The sequence below is a fragment of the Aspergillus eucalypticola genome (genome assembly GCF_003184535.1).
Source record: "Aspergillus eucalypticola CBS 122712 chromosome Unknown BO83scaffold_18, whole genome shotgun sequence".
Taxonomy (NCBI): Eukaryota; Fungi; Ascomycota; class Eurotiomycetes; order Eurotiales; family Aspergillaceae; genus Aspergillus; species Aspergillus eucalypticola.
In genome coordinates, this window is record NW_020290292.1 from 247,473 (window position 1) to 266,880 (window position 19,408).

The window sequence follows — 19,408 nt, forward strand, 5'->3', positions numbered from 1 at the left end:
ATTTCTCGGCACGAGCTGTGCCTGACCTGGGTTGGTTTCGACGAACAGCAGGGTGCCCACCGTTACCGGACATTATATGACACAGCTCTGTGATGCACTTCGACAGGAAGAAACGAGGCACCCGAAGATTGGTGACATGATACAGCGACAGACGTGAATTATCCCGTCTGTCATTGAGAGGTCAGCTGCTGTGATATATGCCGCTGCGAAGACATCTGAGGGAAAGGCCAACGGTTACGGATGATGACCCGGCTCCCGACACCTGATGTCTTCTAGAATCCGACCGACTTCTTTCCCCTCCGTGAACCCCGGTGAATTAATACAGATGCACAGAAAGGGGTAAAACATCTACACCCAAATGAAAGAAAGACGAACGAGACAAGCATTGCATGTTTGCTAGTGAAACGTCAAGATCCTAAAGGGTATACTGGAAATTAGCGAACTAAGCACAAAATAGAATACCATTTCGAATAACAACCACTAAACCCCCTTACTCTAATCAATCCCCATTAAACCGCATACCCCTCTTGCGGTGCGTACGTTCCCGCGAACTTGCCTCGCCTATAAAGTCGGCCATTCCATGTCAATCGGCTCCAAATCACCAGGGCCTCGGAAATCCTCGAGGATGTCTGCTTGTTCGCTCAGGAGCTTCCGATCCGTTTGCTTGCCAATCGTGGCCAACCCCCTCCATCTTTCCAGATCCTTCGCATTCCGCTTGTCGCCGTGAGCCGCCTCCGCTTCCTCCCAATGTCCCTTGGAGAAGCCCAGCAACGTGGTGATGCGCTTCCGTGGGATGTCGTACACCAGCGAACATATGGTACCGGTCTCCTCAAGCCAATTGCACTGCCAGAGCTCGCCCGGTCGAATGCACTGGTACGTGGCCGTTTGAAAGTTCTTTCGGCCGGCCATGGGACCGCCATGGATGGCATAGACGATGCGGTCCTCGTTATAAAACCACATTTCATAGCGCCATTTCTCGGGGTTGCCTTGGGCGTCCTGCGCGGCGTAATCGTATATCAAATGACGGTCGCGAATATCGGTGTCGAACGGGGTGTCTTTCAGCGAAGGAACGACTGGCATGATGGATACTTTTGGATGTGGATGTGGGATGGGAATGAGAGGTGAGATGATGGTGATAGTTATGTTCTGTGAATGAAACCAACTACCGTAGTACAGGATTTTGTTTTATGGTTTCAATTTGAATCTCAATCACAAAGTTTGCGAATATTGATCACTACCACCACTACTACCTTTTATATATATAGGTTCTTCCTCGTATATATATCCCCTATAAGATTGATCCAGTAGTAACTGCCATCCACCTTCCCGGTACCTTCTTCAATAGTTTTTGTTCTGCTTGCTTGCTTGCTTGCTTTGCCGGGGATCTCTCCCGAGTTGACAGCGATGACATCACGACCCAAGTGGGACGGAAGTCCCCCTCCCTCCCCCCTTCGCTTTATTTTATTTTACTTTATTTTTTTTTCTTTGGTAGGGGTTGGTTGTGTCCTGTATTTTCTTGCCGGTTTTGCCGTTTGGCTCTACCCAATCCATTCCAAGCTGCCTGTGTGGATTTCCATGCTTTGGTGAAATATGGATCCACCTGGACTACTACTACTAGGACGACGGTCATCTTATGACAGTGGCGAATCGAGTAGTAGTCAGGCGGGATAGAATGATTCGGCAATTGGAAGCTTAACTTTCGGGCGTTGTGAGCCTAGGCTCATTGAATGGGTTGAGTAGAGCCTAGGTACTTAGTAGTTTGATTTGCTACTGCCGGCTCTTTCGGTACGTGTGCGTGAGTTGTGGGCTAGTAATTGCGTTGTGGAACATACATTGTGTTATATATGGCGTTCAGTAGATTAGTGGATATGTGACTGTTTGGTTGGTCTTTAGATGCAATTGTTTAAGAATGGATGGTGCACTGTTCGAAGTGTATAGGGGTGATGTAGTGGATTTTGTGTATATGTAGATATTGTACTACCATACTAGTAGATAGGTAGGCTTTGAACTAGCGAGTATGATATCTATTCATGCGTCTGAAGAATGCTTGCTCACGTGTGATGCTTGGTAATCCCTGAACGGGGAAGATGAAGAGTGCGTGGGGAGTCTGTTGTTCATTCTTGCAGTTATCGTGTCTACTATACCGGAGTTGATCATTCATTCCTCTCTAATTCCCCTTAGTTCGCTAATTGGAGGACATTGGACGATACTATGCTAAGCTGTCCTTGGTGTTGAAGCCTAGACCGTTATTGTCTTGTTGGCTGGTTAACCGTTAGACTGGCATCTTGGACTGTCAGGTGTTCAAATGATGCTTCTTCTTCTTCTTCAATGCTAAAAATGAGTCGGAATACCTACGTCCAGGATACCTCTTGAATACCAGGAAGAACGACTGGAGCACAAAAGCGCAGGAGAGGAAGCGAACCAAAGATATGCAATGTATAATCGGCAATGTTCTCCGCTACTATACCAACATTGCCTCCAGATATCTCAATCGTCATGAGATTGGCTACCAGCAGAAAGGCGGGTATATAGATCTTTCGGCACTGGTGTGCCAAGCCCGTTGATCTGTGCTTAAGTTGATCTTCTCTATGGCTTCTCGTTGGGGTACTATTATTGCCGGCTAGCATTATCCTCCCTATTACATTGATTAACCATTCCGCAGGACATTTGCGCCAATTGCTGCCCACATGCTAGATATATTAAGTGCCGGAGCATCTCCTACAATCACATCGGCGCCAATTGAGTTTTCAAGACACCAGAAGCCTTGTACACCGAACCAGGCAATTCGGCACGCAATCCCAATGATCGATTTTGGAACAACCACAGATGGAGTTTAGATTGGGCTGGACCTTCGGGCTGCCTGGTTGTGGGTCTTGTACCACCGGCGCGAAGTCGGCGGGCTATCCGTCATAGGAAGGTAGATATGGAGATGTTAGCTCTTTTGCTCCCACCTTCCCCATGAGTGTGACTGCTAGATATTCATTATTGAATTTTTTAACAGTCTTTACCTGGCATAGGCGCGGGGTTAGGCTTGTGAGTGTGTGGGTGGGATCCTTTCAGGGTTGCGGGAAGAGGATGAACAATTACACTTGCGGCACAAGGCAGATCATCCGGTCAAGGATCTGTTGGCTCCTGTTTGCTGCATGTGTGGTTCATGAAAATCCAGCAAGCTCTATGGTCGGGCATCATGCTGGCCAGTCGAGAAGCGACAAGCTCTTTCAGCTACAACGTTTAAAGTTTGCAGGCCCACTCGTTGGAGAGCTTAATGGGGGATCGCATTCCACCACAAGCTTGAATGGCTCCGCCCATGGGTGACGGCATTAATGTTTCATGCTCGGATGACCTCGGAAGTGATGATTGCAGAGTGGTGCTGTCTATGTATCAAACGAAGCGTTTGATCGCCTTGAGGGGAAATCTGTAGAAAATAGTGTTAGGCATTTCTTTTTCAACGTGAATGGGGAATGCGTGAAGCAAACTGCAAAAGCGCCCAACAGCGGCAGGCTGGGCACCTTTGGGTTCATAAGGGGACTACGAGTCAGTGCTAAAAGACAAACACCTAGACCGCTGTCCCGCTCCATTCCACTTGCTGGACGATTCTGTGGTGGAAAACTTCAATGGTGCAGCAGTGGTGGTGATTTCATGATTCGGGCCGGCGCATGACGTAGCAGATCCCTAGACCGGCGCATATCGTCATCGTTCGTGTTGCCCGATCATCCCGCACTGGAGATGAATATTCTTATAATTATCACTCAGTCTAACTAATGGTCTCTCGTCCCGATTTATTAATTTCCCGGTGCCGGATCTACTGATTCAGATCGATAATCTACAATCTGCACAAACCTGCCAGACACGCTTCCCCCCGGTCAACTCTCAATCACCATCACCCTATCACTCAATACATTCCGATCACACCACCAAGATGGTTGCCAAAGCTATCCAGCTCGGTCTACGGATCTGGGAGGTATGTCAATCTTTCTCGAGCCGTGAGCACCTGCTCTAGCTGGACCTGCAAAGCAAGCAAGTGCCGCAGTTGGAGATTCTGGACTAACGCTGAAAATGGCATCAGTTCCTCTGGACTCTGCTCGTCATGGCCCTGATCGGTAACATGATCGCTGAAGCATTCGCCGGGAATCCAGCGACCATCAACTACACCATGTTTGTTGCAGCTTTCTCGATGTTCACACTCTTCTATCTATTCCCAGCGACAATCAATATTGACTGGGCCATCCACCCAATCTTCTTGATCGCTATCGACACGCTCAATGCGATCCTGTTCCTTACAGCCGCCATTGCTCTGGCTGCGAAGTTGGAATGCCACAGCTGCAGCAACGATGTACGTATAGGTGCATGATTTTCTGCCTTATCAGTCGGGGAAACTATCCACTAAAAAGTGGAGAGTGGAGTTTTTTCGTCCCGCGCACCTCCCAAAAGATGATGCACTACAGTAGTATGATCTTAGGGCAACGCTGACTTGTGGATACTTACTCTAGACCTACACGCTCAACAACGAAATCACCAACGGTGCCCATAACCGCACGAAGCGTTGCCGCGAGGCTCAGGCCTCGACGGCATTCCTGTGGTTCGCCTGGGCTGGCTACACGGCCTCGATGATTCTGTCGATCATCATGTCCCGCCAGACAAGTGTCAACCTTCGTGGACGCACCGGTCCTGCTCGCGGTGTTACTCGCCCCAGCATGGCTCAAGTTTAAACAGTGGTCCATATCCGCTTCTCCGCCTGGGCTGGGATTACGTTTACCGAACTAAATGTCGCTCCCAGGAATGGAATGAAACGAATGACAAAGCGCGACTGGACCAAATATCACATGAGATGCAATTGGACACAGCGCTAATTTTTGACTGATGAAACCAATCTAACGATTCTCATCACGTTCACTACTAATTTCAAGAAAAAAAAAAAAGAAGTTCTGGCAGTACTTGGCCAGGAACTACGGCTGTGGATAATCATAATTGGGGGCAAGGAGTTCTGTGTGTAATTCTAATTGTGTGTTCTATTGATATGTATTTGATAGTTTGTAATACCGATCGATCCAATGTGTCGAGGCTGTTGGATACTGTCAAAATGTCAGATGATATTTATTTCTGTCATTAAGTGAAGTCAGATGCCCGTCCACAACGTACAATTCTTTAATGACGCAGGTAGGCGGGGTACTGCTCTTGAGGTGAGAAACTGTTGAAGATACTCCGAGACGCCATGTGAGAAGAATCCATATGCCGACCGGGGAAGAAGCAATTAGATCGAGCAGCTTAGAAATCCAGGCAGGCCACTTCGGAGGCACGGGAAGCTGCATTTCAGCTCCTCACTAGTCGCCGCATGATTTGATTCGGAGAAGTCAAGTACTTCCCCTCTTCCCCTCTCGACAGATACATACATAAGGCTCGATCATCTGTCATGCTCTCTAGGACCTTTATAACACAAAACCATTCTATAATCTCCCCCGCCCCCGTGCATTATTCTCCCTAAGTATCACCACCATGGTCAAAGCCATTGCCGTCACTGCTCCCGAAACTATCTCCGTGGTGAGTGACTGGCCCAAGCCTACCCTTCGTCATGACTGCATCCTCGTCAAAGTGGTGAGCGTCGCGCTTAACCCCACTGACTGGAAAACCGCCCTTCGAAGCTCTCCCATCGTCACTGTTGGATGTGACTACGCCGGCATTGTAGAAGACGTTGGCCCTGGCGTCACGAAACCCTTCCGGGCCGGTGATCGCGTCTTTGGCGTCATTCGCGGCTGCAACCCCAATCTCCCCTACAATGGAGCATTTTCAGAGTACATCCTCGCTCCAGGTGACCTGCAGTGCGCCATACCGGAAAACCTCAGCTTCCAGGAAGCTGCAACCCTAGGTGTCGGCATGGGCACCATTGCTCAATCTCTGTATCAAAGCCTGCAGCTCGCACCGTTTGATCATCCTCTGGCCCAGCCGGAACCGATTCTCGTCTACGGCGGTGCGACGGCCACAGGAACTCTGGCAATTCAGTTTGCGAAGCTGTCCGGGTACGAGGTGATTACGACGTGTTCGCCCGAGACTGAGGAGCTAGTGAAGAGCCGTGGTGCCGACCATGTGTTTAACTACAAGGATCCCGAAGCGGCTGACAAGATCCGCGACGTTACACAGGATCGTCTGAAGTTGGTGCTGGATACCATCTCGACAGACGAGACGGCGGCATTTTGTGGACGGGCTATGAGCTCCCAGGGCGGTGATTATACGGCGATGATAGATAGCAAGGTGCCTCGTGCGGATGTGCGTAGTCGCTGGACGCTGGGGTATACGGTTTTCGGTGAGGAGTTGACGTTTCGGGGTGGGCGTATCCCTGCGAAACCGGAGGATCGGGCTTTTGCGGCAGAGTGGTTGGAAAAGGCGGCCAAGTTGTTGGCGGATGGCAGGGTTGTTCCTCATCCTGTGCAGCTTGGGGCTGGCGGCTTGCAGGGTGTCATTGAAGGATTGAATCTCTTGAGGGAAGGGAAGGTCAGGGGGTGTAAATTGGTGTATAATGTGGATGAGACTGCTTGACTTGGTGGTTATATGCAATCATGACTGCTATGACTGCTACTACCTACGGGAAGATGTGCTTCCATATGAGTGCTCCACGCGTTATCGTTGGAGTTAATCCACCTATATTTGGCTGTACGGATCCCCGACGGCTGAAAGACCTATTAGGCGTCTCCTATAAAGATCGGTGAAGTTTATTCGTGCGTAGCAGCCTTACAAGGGGGAGTATCAGGCAGACATGAATGAGTAGCAGTAGCTAGAGGCTAAGATCAGTCTAGAACCCAGGTCACCTCTACGCCGTGCATTTATGGGTTTGGAGGGGGGACTAAGTAGTAGTCTTGCGACAGGGGTATATTCACCGAGTCAACTTATCGCAGCCATCTAATTGCCGGATTTGCAGCACCATCCAAGCCTAAAGAGGTGGATAGGCCAGCGACATTAGCTCCTTAAAGGTACTGTCTGCTTCGATTCCACTTGACACTCAACCTCACTCCACCTCAACACTTCCTCGCCAACCTCAACTTTCTACCATAAAATCCAAGTCTCATTGCCATCTAGCATTGTCTCGTCACTTATCTGAGTATTGATATTCCATCAGGATGGAGAACATCCATACTTGCGGAGACAATGGATTTGGTCCTCGAGTGGTCCACTGCCGAGGGGACTTCGACTTCACCTTACTGTTTGAAGAATGCTTCTTCTCGATCGCTCCTTCAGCATTACTTCTCCTTGTGCTTCCATTGCGCTACAAACAGCTATGGAAACATCGGACCGCCATCGTCTCTCAAGGCTGGGCATACTGGGCTAAACTGGTACGTGAGTCGTGTCACTCAATGAGCTATCGCCAACTCATTATGCGCAGGTTTCGGCTCAAGCCTTTGGTGCATTACAGTTTTCACTTCTAGTTTTATGGCTCCTCCCTAACACGCCACGGACGCAGACTTCCCTGGTAGCTGCGGTTCTGACCTTCATCACATCTGTTGGCCTACTGTTCCTATCACATCTGGAGCACCTATATTCTGTGCAGCCCTCTTCTCTTCTGAATCTTTTTCTATCATGGACAATTGTCTTTGATGCCGTACGTGCAAGGAGTCTGTGGCTGTCCTCGTACACCGTTCTTGCTGCCCTCTACATAGCGAGCATTGCGGTCAAGTTGTTCTGGTTCTTTCTGGAGACAAGGCCAAAACTGGCCTATTTCGTGAACAAAACCATGCAATATGGCGACGAGGAAACTAAGGGCTTTTATAATCGCGCCTTCTTCTGGTGGGTTAATCCTTTGCTCTTCCTCGGGTTCAAGCAGTCAATATCCCTCGACGAACTGCCGTACCTTGATCGGGCTCTTTCTGCCAACGAATTACATCGGAATTTTTCAGCGCAATGGATTGCAAGTAAGTAGTAGCCAAAGTTGAATTCCTGGAGTTCGCTGACCAGTTTAAGTGCCGAAAACGTATGAAAATGCATTAGCCTATTGCGCTGTCCGCACATTCAGAGCTTCGGTCTTTTACTCTTTCCTGTCGAGGCTCATGAGAATTGGGCTGGATTATACGCAACCTTTTCTGATATCCAGATTGACTATCTATGTTGACCAGAAGAATTCTAGTAAAGACGATGGATATGGCCTGATTGGTGCATTTGCACTGGTCTTCATCCTCAAAGGCGTATGCTATTTACTCCCTCCTCTAGAACTCTATTCTGATGAAATCAATACAGGTCGTGAACTGTCTTTACGAGCACTATGTATTTCGTCTCATAACGCAAATACGCGGTGCTCTCGTATCTGTCATCTATGATAAGACACTCGAGCTGAAATATGATGAGTACACTGACTCGGCAGCGCTGACTCTGATGAGTAATGATATGGATAACATTGCATCGGGAATCCAGAATGTGCATGAGGTCTGGGCGAGCCCCATAGAAGTGGGCATTGCATTATACATGCTGCAACGTCAGGTAGCTTGGGCTGCTACAGTTCCTGCCGTCCTTTCTATCGTGGTCTTCTGTTGCACCCATTTGTTGTCGAAGTCCGCACCAGGAAGACAAAAGATATGGATGCAGGCTGTCCGTGAAAGGGTTGCATTTGCTTCGAGTTATCTCGATGCGAGTGTAACTATCAAGATGCTTGGCCTTCAGGATCATTTCTCTAGAATGCTACAGCAACTCCGCATTGACGAGCTTGATCGACAGTCGAAATTTCGCCACCTGATGGTGAAAATGAATTTGCTCGGTAAGTTCAGTCTGAGTGCGAATATTTTGCCAGATTGAATTCATGAGACTAACCTTGTTTTTAGCGGGCACAACAACCAACCTCAGCCCTGTTCTCACACTCAGCCTTTTTACTGGTGTTGCACTTCATACCGGACGAAGTCCATTGACAGTGGCTCAAACGTTCTCATCTCTGTCAATAATTTCTCTATTAAGTGGTCCTTTGTCAAACCTGGTCTATTCCGGCCCAAAAGCTAGTGCAGCCTTGGAATGCTTTCAGAGGATCCAAGCTTACTTGCTGGCAAGCCCCAGGCTTGATGATCGAGTTATATCGCATGGCCATCATAAATTCTCCAAACATGAAAATTGGGCTGAAATTAACGCTGAGGGGACAGTGTCCATTGAGCTTCAGCCTCCAAAACCATCGGATCGAGGACTTCTGCACGGTTCTGTCGCAGCTGAGTCGGACTTGCTGCATATACACCAGGCTGATTTTGGTTGGGATCGGAATTTGCCAGCTACATTGTTGAACATCGAGCTGAAATTTCCTCCTTCATCGCTTACCATAATTACTGGGGCCGTTGGATCAGGAAAGAGCACTCTGCTTCAGGCGATTCTCGGCGAGGTTCCCTGCATGAAGGGCTTCATTTACAGCAATGTTTGCGAAATATCGTTCTGTAGTACCAAGGTCTGGATTCGCAATGGATCCATCCGTGATAATATTTGCCAACCGTTGCCTTTTGATGAGCAATGGTACCGAACAGTGCTCTATTCCTCTGCGCTTGACCAAGACATAGAGAGCTTTGCCCTCAAAGATCACACAGTCATTGGCAGTAATGGTATGGCAACTAGTGGCGGACAAAGACAACGGATTGCTCTTGCCCGTGCTATCTATGCACGCAAGCAGCTAGCTCTTTTCGATGACGTCTTAAGTGCTCTAGATGCGAAAACTTCAGAGCAAGTCTTTCAGCGCGTTTTCGGGACACAGGGCATCTTGCGCCGTCATGGAGTTGCTGCTATCTTAGCCACTCATGACACCAAACTTCTTGCCTTTGCTGATAATGCTGTCTTGCTTCAAAACGGAGTGATTACGGAACAGGGTCCTCCACGATTGCTCCAATCACAGGATCCATCGGATGGATCAGCAGCCACTTCACACTCAACCGACGAGCGCCAAGTAGCATTGCCAAATCAGGCAGCTCCAGGCATTGTGTCTTCAGATGCTGACGATATGAACAGGAAGACAGGCGACCTGAGCTTATATGCATACTACCTCCGAGCTGCCGGCCCTTGGCATGTATCAATCTATTTTGTATCCTTGATTATAGGAGTGTTTTGCTCTCAATTTCCCAGTAAGTCTACCTGTCTTCATTGTCTACTTTCACTGATAAAGAAGCGAAGATCTTTGGGTTCAATGGTGGGGAGAAGAAAATGCTCGGACGCCGTTCGGAAGGCTTGCCCTTTATATCAGCGTATATGCTGTTCTGGCCGCTGTAGGAGCTGTACTGTGGGCATGGTGCATGTGGCTGGTCTTTTGCCGCATTGTCCCCACGTCCTCCAACAGGCTCCATGACTATCTGGTGATGAAGATTGACAAGGCTCCTTTGCACTGGCTCACCTCCACAGACAGCGGTATCACCCTGAATCGCTTCAGTCAGGACATGACTCTAATTGACCGATCACTTCCTGCTGACTTTCTTAAAACATCGCGGAACTTCACACAATGTTTAATGAGCGCTGTATTTATCTGCGTTGGTGCTAAATATATGGCTCCTCTGATCCCCCTATCAGCCATTGTGGTTTACTCAATCCAGAAATTCTACCTCCGAACATCACGACAACTTCGCCATCTGGATCTCGAGAGCAAGTCACCACTGTACACCCAGCTTACCGAGACGCTAAATGGACTTGTCACCATACGCGCGTTTGGCTGGCAAGACAGCTTCCGTGAAGAGCACCAAGAATTGCTCCAAAGATCGCAACGGCCCTACTATATGCTGTTTGTCATACAGCGTTGGCTTATTCTTGTTCTAGATCTTTGTGTTGCCGGCATTGCAATCTTGCTAGTGATACTCGCTGTCTTTGTGCGCGAGATTGGGCCAATAGGTGTTTCTCTTATCTCTCTAATCACATTCAGCCAGCAGCTGTCGGAATTGATCAATTTCTGGACATCCATGGAGACCAGTATTGGTGCGGTCACACGCATCCGCAGATTTCAGAAGGTTCCCTCAGAGGATCTTCCCGGAGAGGAAGCAGTTCCTCGTGCAGGTTGGCCATCAGCCGGCCACATAGCTTTCCAAAATGTCAGCGTAGGCTACGAGCTAGACTCTCCGCCTGTTCTTCAACACTTAACACTGACCGTCCCTGCTGGCTCCAAGCTAGGGGTATGCGGGCGTTCTGGAAGTGGGAAGAGCTCTCTACTTCTAGCCATTCTCCGCATGGTTGAGATACAAAGTGGTGATATTACTATCAATGCCGTGAGTCTACAGTCATGCCCTCGTGACTTCATCCGCAATCAGGTTACAGTGATACCTCAAGAGCCCGTCCTCTTCCGGGGCACTATCCGTGATAATGTCACTGGGTTCAGCCCCATGAATGATGAGAATGTTCTCAATGCACTACAAAAGGTGCAATTGCACGAGCATGTCCAGAACTCCGGAGGACTCGATGCAAAGATCGATCAACTCCCCTTATCAGCCGGCCAGCGACAGCTCATTTGCCTCGCTCGAGCTATTGTTAAGAAGAGAAAGATCTTGCTGCTGGACGAGGTCACAAGTCGGGTGGATAATGAGACAGATTCCTTGATGCAAGAAGTAATCCGCACTGAGTTTGCAGGCTGCACTATTATTGCGATTGCGCATAGGGTTTCTACCCTTCTGGATTACGATCAGATTGCTGTCATTGATGGAGGTAAGATGGTTGAATATGGCACACCTAGTGCGCTGTTGGAAGCATCAGGCTCGCTTTTTTGGCAATTGTATGATCAGCAGATGTCCAGGGTGTGATCACGCTGAAAACTTCAACTTTCGTAAGTGCTTGCCATTATGGGCTATGGGTAAGCCGCTAGAGGTCATCAAGGATATCGGAGACAGACTGGGAGGGTTGGAGCTCATCCTTTTCATCATTACCCAATATCAAGGGTTCGCTTGTGTGTTCAATATCCGTAAGCGTAGATGTGAGTGGGGGGACAAGCATATTGTGTCTCCTGATGGTGAGCAGAACTGGCGAGATAGGATTATATATATCACTTCCTAAGTAGCAACTCAGTACCTATGGGTAATACGGGCGCTGCTTCTTTGAATGAACTTATTCCCACTTTTCTCATACAGCTCTGGGCCTGAATCTTTGATTACATATAGACTAATTAACTGAAGGCCGCATACTGAGTTGTCCCCCACTTCATTTCCCAATAATGACACGGGTAGTACAATACATGCAAAGCTCATGAGTTCACTTTAACGGAAAAATGGCAGCATAATTGGGAGTCCAGGCTTTCAGTGTAGCCAAAATAGTTCTCCAGGCATCAGGTGACAGTAATAGTCTGGTTGTCGTTGTGGCCCCCTGCCAAATCAGGTAAAACCGCTGCCAACGTGACCGGCACTGTGCAACATCCAGCATCTCTTGCTTCTCTCTGCCTTTCCTCTCCCCACAGCAACATATGAAACTGCGCAATTATTTACCTTCACTATATTGAAGCTTTCTCGAATTATAGCTCGTTAATACTTCTTTATTAATGGCTGGATTATCGCCAATGCTATCCTGATGTCCATATTGAGTACCCACGCTGAAAACAAATCACCCGCAACATACTAGACAAACGCCATTGGATCACCTGGGGAATAAGGAAACTGTCACAAGAAAACGCACAAACACCTTGAAAACACCGACTCGACCAAAGAATAGCCGCTGTCTACGCCATGGACAGCTTAAAGTCGGCGTTATTGCTTCGCACCGTCACAATTCCGGTCTTTCGCACTTGGTCGTTTGCTTTCCCAAAGTATCGACCCGATCGGAAGCTATGGCATTATCGTGAGTATTCTGGGTAACAATGATCACTACTCAGCACCTACCTCCAGTGAAGATTGGCGCGAACGACATTCTGCACGCCTCGGATATATTCTTGAACGTCTGCGTCGATTCGCTCCCCCCAGGTGGGTAGTGCTGCCAAAGCGAGGTACCAGTCACGGTAGCGCTCAATGAGCATTTCGCCGACATGGTTAAATGCCACCTGCGCTGGCATGCCATTATGACGGCAGATGGCCACTAAATTATGGCTTACACCTTCTTTCTGTATCCCTTTGTGAGTTATGTGTGTGAGAACTTGTATTGATGTGTAGAAAACTAACCTCTTCCTTGCAGTATGAAAGTATGTCATTTTGCCTGGGATGCATTAGTTCAGTCAAATGTGGGGGTTTGGGTAGCCTACAGTAGTACGAGGTCAGTGCCAATCCTCTCTATCTCCTGGATGCTCTTGCATTCAAACACATGATCTGGGATGTCTAGTTTGTGGGCATATCTGCAATATCCCTGGAGTTAGTGTCGATCGTCGGTCAGCAGAAGCGATAACGTACTCTACTAAGGCGAAGAGAGGCGAAACGCCTGCAGACTGTCTGCGCAGAGACAGCATCTCTTCAAGCGAGGGCAATTCCCCCTTGGAGCATGAGCGTACTTGGGCCAAGCATCCGGTGCAGTAGTCATTCATGGCACGTGCAAACCGGCGACGAATTCCTTAGACAACGTTAGCAGATTCCCTAGAGTATGTGGGAAGTTCAGCGCTACATACCGATAGGTTGAACCTACAATACCGTTAGACGTCAATAAGCACTCCCAGGACAGCATAATGGTCAACGTACCTGAGTGATTCGATGCCATACTGAGTTGTGCACCTGTACTATGGGGTAGTCTGAGAGCACTGGCCTCTGCCCAGTTTCGTCAGCCATGCCTGCTCGCAAATCCTCAACAAGCACTTGGGCCCGTTCCGGATCATCCTTGAGGCTTCCATTATCGAAGACTATAATCGAAGCTCAGCTATCATACACAGGCATTTCGAAAGGAATGATGCTTACGGTCATCAAATGGGAACACCTGCTCGACAACATCGATTAGACTTTGTCAGTGGACCTTTGTGTGGTGTCGGTCATGGGCAATGAACGCACCCAGTTTCCCCAATCGATAACTGTCCGCAACTCCTCAGGCTCAGCATCTGGAGCTGCTATGGAGCAGAAATAAGCGAAGTCCGTCTTTTGGAGTCGCCTCTGGCTTCTTTCATCGAAGTAACATTCTCTATAATGACGGTGGTCTAGTTAGAGAAAGGTCATGCCAACTTTGGGGGGTCATATGCACCTTGAGATCCATGCGTCTGACAGCTCTTTCACACACTTATAGTGTCGGTTTACTGTTGGTTCGCCTGACAAGAACAACACGAACATTTCGGGGAGGCGGATGGAGAGAGAAGTATCTCGCCGGGGTGTCTTGACCGTGGGCGAAGATACACTCTGCTGGACTCTTGTGACGGCCATGTTCAACTGACACGAACTGTGATGCTTTAGACGCAATATGGAGAAAAGTAATGATTTGATCGCTGTTTACATGAAAGCGATGTGGATCTGGACAGCACGTCTACAGGTGCCAGTGCATGGTACTTTATATACAGACGAATGCTACGACCTACTTTTGGAACCGTACGAATGGCCAGGATGATCCTACAACTGACCTCCCTGTTCAAGGCCCAGACTTCGGGCTTTGGTGACGACCTGGGCCCACAGGATCGTCCAGCCTCAGAATATCGTTTCCCGGTAATCGAATTTCAATGGCGCCAAACAAAAGAATTAAGGTTTCCAATTGATAACATACAAAACCCGGAAGTTAGAAAAAAAATAATGGCCTCTGTTATACATCAATTTAGGTCTGCAAAAGTCTAGCGCTACTCAGCCCGAGGAGCTAGTGCCTGGGGGTTCTCCGCCGCCGGAGCTGAAGGCTTCTCAAGAGCAATGGTCACCAAAGCGCGGTATGAGTTCGACGATTCCTGCCCGAATACGTCTAGAGCACCCATTTGGGGCCTCAGGATCTTGACTTTTGATCGGCCCGGAAGCCGGATCTCTCCCCGGTTTCCGGGATTTAGCACGGTCTCCCCATCTTATTCTTGGAAACCTCTCCCGGGAGATTGGCTAACCTGCATGCTAGGACGATTGGGCATCATGACAACGGGGCCCAAGAACATTGATTAGCGCCTCCGGGTCTGAGAGCTGGTACAGCTTGTTGCTTTTTCCCTTGCTCTTGATTTCTCGCCGGCCTGTCCATTGAGTACCGGTCTGGCCATGGTGGGAACGAGCACATCTGATCGTGATCATACCATTGGGCCACTCTGCTGGGGCGCCGCAGTGGGTCCCACGAGGTGTCTCGCCTCGCATCCACGGGACTGGGCTCGAACATCCGCCCGGAGCACGATGCGTCGTTAGTAGCTTTCACTAGACATCATGTCCCAAAAGGATGGGTGAACGTGAGGGGTGGTCCAGAACCAATTGCTTTTGTCAGGTAACAGTGGCGGAAGGCAGGCCCGGTACATGGAGTGGCCACTATTGTCGCTCAGCTCCATGAGCTCTATAGTTTGTCGCTTCCTGGCTTGGTACCCTGGACTGCGGTATAAAATGCGGGTGAAAGGCGCAATGGACCGGCTATCAATTTCTAGGCATTGGCCTACTAGACACCTGATTGCACTCAATATTTGCAAGCATTGCTCGTTGATTCTTCAATATGGTCTCCTCTCTACACCCACAGGTTGGTGACAGAATTAGTAGCTGGGGCTACTCCTTCTCCTGGACAAAAGACCATCTCTCCAAGGAAGAGTTAGAGCCATTGCGCCAGCAGTATGATAGCTCTGCGGCTAACGCACTGGAGAGGCTACAAGCAATTCGGGCTACCCTGATGGAAGAAAGCAAAACAAAGGGGACAAGCGCACCACCTAGTGATCTTTACGTCCTCTTACGGGACCACCGGGGAGATGACGGTGTCCTGGCCAAGTTCTGGACTGAAGTGAACACTGTTCCTGAATGGGTGGATTGGGAGCAGCTACAGCGCGGCCAGCAATTCTTCTATCGCTATGCCATTGCCAATATTGTGGGGTTCGCTTTGCAAGGGTTTGTGGCGGAAAACTCGGTATGTTCTTAATTGTACAACTATAGGCAAGAGACGAGGGATCTAATGATGCTCATCAGGCGGCACCTGGGGTTGTCGAGGTCCTTGTCCGAACGGGGGGCTTCTCCACCCGTATGCTTTTGGGCAGATTGCTCGAGACCTTCCAGTGGCTGATCCAAGTCACCCATTGTATTGAATCAATTCGCCCCGGTGGCGAAGCGCACATTGCCAGTGTCCGGGTCAGATTGCTCCATGCCTCCGTCCGCCAACGCATCGTTCAGCTCTGTCGAACCAGGCCGGACTACTTTGATCTGGCACGCTTTGGAGTACCGGTGAATACCCTGGACTCGGTCCACTCCATCAGCACCTTTTGTTGCAATCCTATGTGGCTTCAACTACCCAAGTTTGGCATCCAGCCTACTCCAGATGAGATCAAGGACTATATTGCGCTCTTTCGGTACCTGGGCTTTCTCCTTGGAACGCCCACATCGTATTTTGAAACAGTGGAGCGGAGTAAATGCACTATGGAAAGCCTTCTAGCGCACGAGCTCCGTACCACTGATACGTCGCGAACGGTGGCGTTTAATTTTGTGGAGTGCGTGACGAACTTGCCAGGGCCATTCAAGGTCTCCAAGGGATTCATTGAAGCGGGCAGTCGGTGGATCAACGGCGACGAGCTGTGTGATGAACTGGATCTTGGCAAACCAGGACTCTTGTTCTATCTGGCGTTTTGTGGGTATTGTGCACTAGTGGTAGCTATGGCGTGGGTCCAGCGGCTATTCCTCAGTCTGGATGAACTACTGATTGCTGTAAGGTGGAATCTTATCTTTATCAGTGTGCACGGTTACTGACTCAGGACAGGGGTTCCGAAGTTTGCTGTATGGTGGAGTGGTCCAGCGAAAGTCGCGCACTCGTTTCGAGTTCAGATACGTGCCCCGAATCGGGAAGCAGACAGGGAAAGAAGCATACAGGGGTGGTGATGCGGCTACGACAAAGGCTTCCTGGGTTTCTCACCCGGTGTGGACGATACCCACGAAATGCCTGGGAATGGGGCTGTTTGAGGTGGTGCTTCTCGTGATACTTGGTGTTTCTGGGATGGTGATAGTGGGAGGTGCGCTCGGAGTCATGCAGGGGGTGCATAGGTATTACAAGACGCATGCATAACATGCTGGACACTGATGACAGTGATGATGGACGGGTTCATGTGAGATGATTTGACTGTGACTATGTTATTCTTGACTTCTATGAGTACAAGAACTATACTAACAATAACTATGATTATGATATATACCCCGGTTCCTTCCTCCATTGAGTGTCCTACATGTAATGAACGGGTTAGTATGAGTAGTAAAAAGTGAAGCTGCCGTGTGATTCGCAGAAAGTTGATCAAGGCAGGTGACCAAATTGGCCAAGTCAAAGCTCCCAACAAAGGAACCCTTGACCGGCACGACCGTGCCCTCAACAGGGCAGGAGAAATACGTAGTTAGATACTTTAGGCCAAAACTAGTACTTACTGACTAACTACCTACGAAAGTCATTGATTGATTGATTGATTGATCGCTGGCCCAAAGCTAAGGATTGCGCTAAGAGAAAATCCGTGGGGTAAGATCCCTGCTAGTACTTGCATCTGGCGGTAGATCCTTTCGATGATGTCTCTGCTCCAAAAAGGGACAAGAAAAAAAAAGCAAATCTAGCACTATGCGCCGGTCCTTCAGCGCTTCCCGGTTTTCGTCAGACTGAAGCGAGAAAAAATAATTAGATGGGAGGAAAAAGCAAGCCTTACAACTCCTCCGGTGAATCGCCATCTCTTCCGCTCCCGAGAGAAAACGATGTATCAATTCCATCATCCTGGTTGTGCCCGATGAATACGTACTACGGACTGGTACTTTTTTCCACCATTCCCATCGTTTACGAAAGATACTACTACTACCCACCGGTCTATTAAGTACTTACTTTACTTGGTTTGGTTTCTTCCTCGAGGGAAATGAGGCGCGCTAAAGAAGGCCCGATCCACTCGGAAACTTAATCCCCCTCGTGCTGCTGCTGCTGTTGCTGCTGCTGTTTTGCGTGGTTTTGTGTCTGTTTCTGTTTCTGGTGTCTTTTTTCTCTCACATCCACCCCAAAAAGTACAATCTGAGGGCTAGTCGGAGATTCCTTCCGGAGTGATTATGATGATGATGCTACTACCTTGCCTAGCAACAAGTACTACGATTGACTTCGCCTCAATTTCCGTCCTATTATTCAGTGAATGCATCTGTCGCCGACTCCCGGAGTAGGGTTGATATCATATAGTACTATACGATGTTGACAAAGTCCTCTCTCTACACCGGTACTCTTCATCATCTCGTCTGTCTCCACTTTGTTTATCGGTCTGTCTGTGGCAATTTCCTTGTTGGATCAATTTTGCCCCCAAAGTACGATGTACTTCGTTTCATCAGTTCTAGGCCGTATGAAAGTAAGTAGGTTCACTAAGTCCCTAACTTACATACTACAAAGTATCTACCTAACTATACTTATCGGAGGTGTTGCCTATTTTGGATAGTACATATGTAAATACTAAGTCTTGAATCCTATTCCTTCCTTTCATCCATCCATCCATCCATCCATCCCTTCGTTTAGTTAGCCTCGGGTGGAGGCTTATCCCTCGTTCAATTTTCCTTTTTCTATCCCGGATATGATCGTTGCCGAGATGAACTACGATTTAGTTACGAACTAGTACTATTTCCGGAGACTTGGGAGGGTGGGTGGCCCTAATCTGCCGCCCGCACGATGGTGGCTGTGTGTGGCGCATTGGTGATCCTCGCTTTTTCTCTTTGTCTTAATGTCGTATGTTTTCTTTTCTTTTTTTTTTTTCTGGTATGGGAGTGTTCATGGAGGTGGTGTGTGGGAAGGTTGGAGGTGTTGTGATCCGTGCGGTGTGGATGTTAGTCCGGTTGATGATGATGATGATGATGATAGGATGGGATGAACCTTGTGGCTTTGTTGACTCTCTGAGTGGGGGTGTGATTGATCTCAAAGTTTAGAGAGTATGAGGCTTACTATCATACTACTAGTATACGGCTAAGTCACAGATCGTTTGGGTGACTACAGGGGTTCATTGTAGACGGATGCGGAAACAAAGGATTTAGTTTTATGGCGAAGAGTAACCTATAGATGGGTGATGATTCATGCGCGAGATAACCGATAACAGTATGATGATTCGGACAAAGGGGAAGGAATTGAAGTCAGTAGCAAGTATAGGATGTGCCAAGTTGAGTGTTAACTTGATTCAGACACATTTCCACTTCTTTTCCTTTATTTATCTATTTTTTATATAGTCATATCCTGGATTACACCGCAGAAACCTCTCGGCACTGACTTACTTCCTTCAGTCATATCTACAATATCATGTATGTATCTCCTTATGGCAAGTCAGTTACTTTGCAAGTACTTGGGTATCCCCTGTCAAATTTCCCAAGTTCAAGTCATCATAATTTTGGGGGCCAGAGCCAGAGAACGTGTCACTTTCATATTGATTGGGGGATTTTTCTTGTTCGGTCGACGACCATCTCGGGACCCATTT

General features: G+C 48.6%; 7 protein-coding genes across 7 annotated transcripts; 4 read left to right on the forward strand and 3 right to left on the reverse strand.

Moving 5' to 3' along the window:
* Positions 1–216: 216 nt before the first annotated feature.
* BO83DRAFT_69443 (phenol acid carboxylase) lies at positions 217–1,242 on the reverse strand. Its single transcript, XM_025537538.1, has one exon. The coding sequence runs from the start codon at positions 1,078–1,080 to the stop codon at positions 562–564; it is 519 nt and encodes a 172-aa protein (XP_025386386.1). The 5' UTR covers positions 1,081–1,242; the 3' UTR covers positions 217–561.
* A 2,507-nt stretch (positions 1,243–3,749) lies between these two features.
* Positions 3,750–4,896, forward strand: BO83DRAFT_69555 (MARVEL domain-containing protein). Its single transcript, XM_025537540.1, has 3 exons — positions 3,750–3,961; positions 4,067–4,333; positions 4,491–4,896. The coding sequence occupies exons 1-3, from the start codon at positions 3,920–3,922 to the stop codon at positions 4,707–4,709; spliced, it is 528 nt and encodes a 175-aa protein (XP_025386387.1). The 5' UTR covers positions 3,750–3,919; the 3' UTR covers positions 4,710–4,896.
* Positions 4,859–5,401, reverse strand: BO83DRAFT_69579 (uncharacterized protein). Its single transcript, XM_025537541.1, has 2 exons — positions 5,140–5,401; positions 4,859–5,072 (listed from the first exon to the last, which is right to left on the reverse strand). Exons 1-2 carry the CDS (start codon positions 5,307–5,309, stop codon positions 4,997–4,999), a joined length of 246 nt encoding a protein of 81 aa, XP_025386388.1. The 5' UTR covers positions 5,310–5,401; the 3' UTR covers positions 4,859–4,996.
* BO83DRAFT_69462 (zinc-binding alcohol dehydrogenase family protein) lies at positions 5,402–6,634 on the forward strand. The gene has a single exon (XM_025537539.1). It carries the CDS (start codon positions 5,494–5,496, stop codon positions 6,529–6,531), a length of 1,038 nt encoding a protein of 345 aa, XP_025386389.1. The 5' UTR covers positions 5,402–5,493; the 3' UTR covers positions 6,532–6,634.
* Positions 6,635–6,881: 247 nt separating this feature from the next.
* On the forward strand, positions 6,882–11,931 carry BO83DRAFT_379828 (multidrug resistance protein MDR). Its single transcript, XM_025531596.1, has 6 exons — positions 6,882–7,322; positions 7,373–7,898; positions 7,948–8,168; positions 8,221–8,734; positions 8,799–10,064; positions 10,114–11,931. Exons 1-6 carry the CDS (start codon positions 7,110–7,112, stop codon positions 11,715–11,717), a joined length of 4,344 nt encoding a protein of 1,447 aa, XP_025386390.1. The 5' UTR covers positions 6,882–7,109; the 3' UTR covers positions 11,718–11,931.
* A 691-nt stretch (positions 11,932–12,622) lies between these two features.
* Positions 12,623–14,231, reverse strand: BO83DRAFT_316679 (terpene synthase family protein; the record flags this gene model as incomplete). The annotated part of the gene is made up of 9 exons (XM_025527672.1): positions 12,623–12,728; positions 12,783–13,008; positions 13,059–13,060; positions 13,139–13,228; positions 13,284–13,440; positions 13,562–13,723; positions 13,779–13,797; positions 13,869–13,995; positions 14,056–14,231. 9 exons carry the CDS (start codon positions 14,229–14,231, stop codon positions 12,623–12,625), a joined length of 1,065 nt encoding a protein of 354 aa, XP_025386391.1.
* A 1,234-nt stretch (positions 14,232–15,465) lies between these two features.
* On the forward strand, positions 15,466–17,010 carry BO83DRAFT_316562 (oxygenase MpaB family protein; the record flags this gene model as incomplete). Its single annotated transcript, XM_025527664.1, has 3 exons — positions 15,466–15,867; positions 15,927–16,655; positions 16,708–17,010. 3 exons carry the CDS (start codon positions 15,466–15,468, stop codon positions 17,008–17,010), a joined length of 1,434 nt encoding a protein of 477 aa, XP_025386392.1.
* Between the last annotated feature and the right edge of the window lie 2,398 nt (positions 17,011–19,408).